The 6,642-nt window shown below is 40.8% G+C and overlaps 1 protein-coding gene across 1 annotated transcript; it reads right to left on the reverse strand.

Annotated features, from left to right (window-relative positions):
* Positions 1-5,049: 5,049 nt before the first annotated feature.
* Positions 5,050-6,003, reverse strand: OR52M2 (olfactory receptor family 52 subfamily M member 2). Its single transcript, NM_001391270.1, has one exon. The coding sequence runs from the start codon at positions 6,001-6,003 to the stop codon at positions 5,050-5,052; it is 954 nt and encodes a 317-aa protein (NP_001378199.1).
* Positions 6,004-6,642: the final 639 nt, after the last annotated feature.

Genomic DNA, 6,642 nt, shown 5'->3' on the forward strand with positions numbered 1-6,642 from the left:
TTGACTGGCTAAGGGTGAATAGGGAGAGAAACCTGATATATGAGTTACAGTTTCATTGGGCAGGCAGAACCACTATGAATGATATGGAATAGGGGATTTATTATAAGAATTAGACCTTAAGCAATTGAGAGAGATGACGATGAAGTAAATGTTGGAAGAATTTGGTCTTTATGTCTAGAAGTGGCCTGTAGTTCAGCAGGGCCAACATTCAGGAAGAAAACCTGGATATGGATTGTAAAGATAGAGAGTGAGAATAAGTGGCAACTCCCAAGGATGAAATGGAATCTACAAAGGAAGCCTAGAATCCACATTTATCCTTCCTTGCCTCCAACTTCTACAATGCAGGTAACTGGCAGAAGGAGTTGTCTTTCATTTTGGAGCTGAACACACACCTGGCCTAGGACCTGATAAAATGGAAGGAAGGAGGAGATGTGGTAGGAGATGAAAAAATTGTGGGCTTAGCTGCTACCCCATACCAATAAGGTGGGTCCACAGATCAGTGACAAAAACCATGAGGTGCAGCAGCACCTGGTGCTTTACACCAAAATAATGATTGGAAGGCGTAAGTGAAATAGCAATCTCATAGAAATGTCTTCTGGTCAGCCCTAACCAGGAACCACACAACAAAATGGATTCTGAGAAACATAGTTCCAGCTTGGCCAAGATGACACAATACAATGCCCTCACAACATTAGACGCATCTGAGAAATCTTGGGTAAACAAAATTGAGAAAGACATTAGCTCCTCTGAGTGAAAATCTACCCATCTATATCATGTATTTGACTATATAATCAGCCTATAGCACATAGTGAGATGCTGTATCATCCTTTGAATGACTATGGCTCACTCTCAATCACTCTGCTACTCATACAACTTTCTTTATCAAATCAGGATTGGACCAGAAAACATTCCTTGAAAAGGATGAGTCCTTGCTAAGATTCTTATCCAGCTCATAATTGTGAGTACTGTAATAAACTTTATACTTGTCTGGCATTTGATTTGACCCATTTGAATCCAGTGAGTCAGCTTCCCTTATTGCTGAAAATAATCAACCATTATTCCTAAAAAGGAGATTTGCATTGATCAGGCAATATTTCCAGAAGTCTAGATCTCTCAGATCTTAGACTTACTTTTAGATCTTCTGCAGAGTCATTTCTCAAGGTCAGTTCTTACACTTCTAGAATCCAGTCAGAGAAGAATATCAGAGCAGCCAGTGCCTCCGACAGTGCACCTCCAGCAGGACACCAAATTCTTGGCTTTTAAGTTCAAAAGCCTTGATCCAGAAAGAAGACAGAAAAGATTTATAAGGGTATATGCTCTGGCAGAACGAGTTTTCCTTCCTAGCTGTAGATTAGGTTAAGTACAAAGACATTGTGTGCTTGGCAGGAGGAGGGACGTTAGTTGTGACCATACTTCCCACTCCTTAAGCTGAGGCTCCCAAGGCTTTGAGTAGTGTGGAGCTGGATCCTAAGCACATTCCTGGGGCACAAGTGAGACAAAGGCTTGGCTGAGAGAGAGCAAGAGTGATAACACTGGCCAGTTTGCACAAGTTTGCACAGTTTGCACATTTCCCGCAATGGATGAGCATTAGAATGCTACAGAGTGAACAGTCTTTGCCAGGGTCCTGTGTGGATAAGACTGTAATCTCAGTGGATCAACAGCACCAGCGAGGCTAGTAGGAGGAAGTCATCTCTCACAGGTCACAATGTGAAGAGGTACCATAATTACAGCAGAAGATGTGTCTGGGTGGGAGGCCAAGCAAGGAACAAGGAAGCAGGAGACAGTCTTCTCCCATGTGACTGCCATGGAGGCAGTCTTGTGAGAACCCACCCATTCCCTACTGCAGTTTTAAATCTAACACAAGGAGGAGGGTGATAGAAGAACTCCTGGCGAGTTTTTACATGTATCAGGCTAAATGATCATTTGGAATTGACTAAGCAATCATTAAAGTTGATTGGATTTGGTTGGAAGTGTTGTCTTCTCAATTACTCGTAATTCAAAATTTTTTATTCTAATCCCCATTCTGGATGATGCATGGAAAAAAAAAACCCCTGAAGTAAATTACGTTTTTTACAACTGAGTCTTTAGAAATTTTTTACTGTCATACAAGAAAATGTTTAGAGGTATTTAAACTTTTATCGTCACAGGACTAATTAGGTGGGTGTTTCTAGTTGAAAAGCCTCAGATGAATGAACATGAATGGGTGCTGGGCAGCCGAGGAGAATCTCAGTGGATCTGAGAAAAACTGGCTCGGTTGATGTGACTTTCTACAGAGAAACAAAGAACAAAGGGAAGTTTCTAGAGCTGAAGCTGTGACATTCATGAGTGAGGCACAATTTCAGACATTCTCTGGGTTTTCCAGGAACTTTTCCAGTTACTCTTCCTGCCTTATCATCCTTCCCTGGGGCTTTCTGTGCACAATAAAATACTATTATTAAAAGGCAAGTGTTTTTTCGTTGTGTGCCAGGTACTATGCAACCATGTTAGAGTTATTATCTTGTTACATCCTTCTAGCAAACCCATGAGGAGCTACTATCATTGCTTTCATTTTCAAGAAGAGAAACAAATTCAGGTTGTGTAGTACATCTAAAGTCTGACAGTTATAGGTTCAGATCCATCTCTGCCCATTACTGTAATTCCAGATCCCAAGTTCTTAACCACCTGTACCACACGACCCTTTATAAATAACCATCAAGATACCTCCTCCCTCAGATGTTTGCCAGTCTTTGTTTTTTTCTGTGAAGACTTACAGACTCAAAAGGGCCTGATGACAGTATCTTTTATTCCCACCCTGAGTGTGGGTGATGGAAAAGGAACAGAGTTATTTGCATGAAGGAGAAACAAGATATTGGCTTTGAATAAGAGAGATATTCAGTTATCAGACCTATTTGTCATGTCTCCATACTGCATTCACCAATACATATTCCCTTCCAGCCTGTTCTGAGATAATACCTTCACCGTGAAAGAGCCCAGCCATAATTACAGTTAACAATGGGATTATACACTCTACTATAACTAAGCTCACATTTTGAGTGTGATAAGCCTGGGTGTTGTCATGCATGGTGTCCCTGGAGGGAGCGGAACACACATACAGGTGGTGTTTTTTTCTCCTTAACCTCCAGTCATTCAATGCCGTATGAGGACGAAGAAGCTAGAGATGATTGGTATTTGTTTGGTTTTTGTCTACGGTGGACCCAGCAGATCATCTAGAGAGAAACACACCTTACTGTGGTATTTCTGAGGTTATTTGGCTAGAAAGTTCTTAATACTAATCCTACCAAGAAAATTAAGTTCTGCATAAAAGCCCTGGTTCTCCATGCTTTACATAGTATAAATGGACTAAGGCATTATACCAAAGAACTATCCCAAATGTTCCTTGTCGTTTCCGTCAGCATCAGTGCTGCTGATGAATTTGAATATTATTTTTCTTTATTTTCTCCAATACCCAGGGTTATGATTAGGCAAGAACTCTGTACAATAAGCTTCTAGCTCTGAGGCTTCTATAGTATCTTTTCCTCAAATCCTAATAAAAATCAGTAGGTAGATTACATTTGATACTGAAATTATGTTCATAGAACATAATCCTGCTCCAATAAACGGACTTGGGTTTGGCACTGGACTGCAAGGCCCTTGATAAGGAGATGGGGGAATGAGCACCCCTCACCCCAAAATAATGGAGAAAAATTAATATGATCCAACCAACCCTAAGGTTAGCCATAGGATTTTGAGAAAATAGAAATTTGGGACTAGCTAGGGATATAAGCTAAACTTTAGAAAAATGTTTGTGATATCCCAAGTTTTCCATTTTCTTTGGATGATATGAGGCTTGAATTTTAGCTCTGGCTTAATCAATGGAGTCTTGAGATTATATTTTCAAAATACTAAGATGATTTATTTTTAGGTTGTCACCTTCATTTTCTTGGGTTTTGTAATGGTTTGTAAAATGAGGAGGTTAGATGAACTTTTCAAGTCTGAAACATTTTAGAACTAAAATGGACATACCATAATTCTGAATCACTAGAACTTGGAATGATTGCTTCCTTCTATTTTTCATGCAGTCCCACAAAATTTCTGCAGGTTTCTAGCCTGAGGTAGTCATCTCATTATGGAACGTCTATGATCAATAAATAAAAATGATCATAAAATAAAAAGTATGAACCAAGAATTCTCCAAAGAGATCTGAAGTTATTTCAAGATTTGAGTCTACCACTGGGTCTGTATTTATTCTTATCACCTTTGCTCCCTTCTCTACCCAACCTCTTTCATGTCAGTAATTCCACTGTTACCTTCCTTCCTTCAATGCTATTTTTTTATTTCAGTGTGGCTGCTGTCCTTCATGTATGCCATTTCAGGGTCTCCAAAACAAAATCTCCCAATGTCCTTCTCTGTCTCCTCCTCCCTACTCCCAGTTAACTATTATCAGGAGGAGAAGTGGGATATTGCCTTTCCACGTATCTGTTTAAATAGGAGAATGACCCGGCTTGATGAATAACTCCTGTGGGCAGTAAGGTCCCATTCCAAGTCCTATTTGAATAAGGTTTCTCAAGTTCATATTGCCTCCATCCTCAACAAAAGGCCTTTTTTTGGGCAAGCCAAAAGGATTGGAAAATCTTGCCAACACAGTTGAATTTTACTAACAGAATTTGCACACTGCCTTCAAGAAGGTGTTAGAGTATAACTTTACCTTTCAGAAATTGAATAAAATACTCTCCAAAGAGAAATTAGAAATCCTTTACCAAAAAAGCCAAAAGCAGAAATGATCCTATTTCTGTGATCTGCTTGCTGGTGTCCAATGTGTTTAATTTTATGAAGTCAAATAGGAAAAGGGATGTTGTAGTACAAAAAAATCAGCCCTAGTTTTCCCTTTCCACTTTCAGAAAATCCATGGTCAAATAGAGCACATTCTAGCATTTTCCTTAGACCCTTATGGTCCACAACTCAGGTAAGACATAGTTTCATGGGTCTTACTGCATTGGCTTCCCCAATCAGAGCCTTTTCTGCCATCACTAAATATTTGTATGTCCCATAGATGCAGAACAGTCAGAACAGTCACTTGGTTTGAGCCATTGTCTTAAGAATATGGAGAAGTCTCTCTCGAATCTGTTTGGTACGGACAGCATAGACAACTGGGTTAAGAAGAGGTGGGATGAGGAGGTAAAAGTTGGCCAAAAGGATATGAATATGGGGAGGCACGTGATGGCCAAAGTGGTGAGTGAGAGAGGAAACGGCAATGGGGATATAGAACACAAGGATGGCACAGATGTGAGAGCTGCATGTCCCTAGAGTTTTAAGCCTGGCCTCAGGGGTGGCCAATCCCATTACAGCCCTGAAAATCATCACATAGGAGGCAGTGATGGCTAATGAATCCAGGATCAATACCAGGAAGCCAATTCCCATTCCATATAAGTTGTTGACTGTTGTGTCACCACATGCCAAGGTGACCACGGCCATGTGCTCACAGTAGGAGTGGGCAATGATTTGGGTCCGGTAAAGGGACAGCCTCAGGCGAATCATCAGGGGCAGGGGTCCAATGTAGAGTACTCCACGGAGCAGGGCAGCCAGGCCCAAATGACCCACCACTGTACGAGTGAGCACCAAGGTGTGGCGTAGTGGGTCACAGATGGCGACATAGCGATCAAAAGCCATTGCAAGGAAGATGCCTGACTCAACAGTGGCAAAGCAGTGGATGAAAAACATCTGGGCCAAGCAGGCATCCAGGTCAATGTTGTGGGCACCAAACCAGAATATGGCTAGCAGTTTGGGCATGGTAGAGGTTGACAGCACTAAGTCAATGATAGCCAACATGCAGAGGAAGAAGTACATGGGCTGGTGCAGGCTGCATTCCACTTTTACCACTGCCAGGATGGTCACATTCCCCACCACGGCCACCAGGTACATAGAGCTGAAGGGAATGGAGAGCCAGATGTGCAGGGACTCCAGCCCTGGGATGCCCATAAGCCAGAAAGTAGTAGGCACCAAGCAGGCATTATTAGACACGAACATATTGTTGGAGTATCCAGGGCACAGGCGCTCTTAGTTTTAGATTTTTACTCCTATAAAAGATATTACCTCTGGAAACTGTAGACTACCAGATTCTTATTTCCATTCTGGGCAACTGGTGAAACCTATAATAAAGAAGAATTCTGAATGCCTACTTCAAAATTGACATGACATTTTATGAAAGAAACTATGCATGAAAATACCCACTGGTAAATATAGAAACAAGCATCCTCACGATTTCTACTGCTAAATTGCCCTACTCCATTATAGAAGTACCCGAAATTGTTTGTCTCCTTTGACCCAGTAATTTTGCTTTGGGAAATATTTCCTAAAGGAAAAGGAAAATACAGAGAAGTTCTACATGCAGTGTAATGTGCTTAGCCCAGTGCCTGCATATGTTTCTCTTATCACTGTACTATAGTAACATTAACAAAATCAACAAACACTGATTAGCTATTTGCAATGACTGATTTTATAATAATGAAAAGTTGGAAGCAACTTGTTAAAAAATAAAGCATTGTTTAAATTTTAGTACATTCATTCAATGAATTCGATTTATAACCTTTAGGGCTGTGTGTTTATCTGGTAAAATGTTTACATTGTATTACAGGGAGGGGATGACATGAGGCAGATTAAACTGTG

The sequence above is a fragment of the Equus caballus genome, chromosome 7, assembly GCF_041296265.1.
Source record: "Equus caballus isolate H_3958 breed thoroughbred chromosome 7, TB-T2T, whole genome shotgun sequence".
NCBI classification, from domain to species: domain Eukaryota; kingdom Metazoa; phylum Chordata; class Mammalia; order Perissodactyla; family Equidae; genus Equus; species Equus caballus.

Excerpts from the sequence above, each read along its gene's own strand:
- OR52M2 (NM_001391270.1), bottom strand. The coding sequence starts at position 6,003 with ATGTTCGTGTCTAATAATGCCTGCTTGGTGCCTACTACTTTCTGGCTT.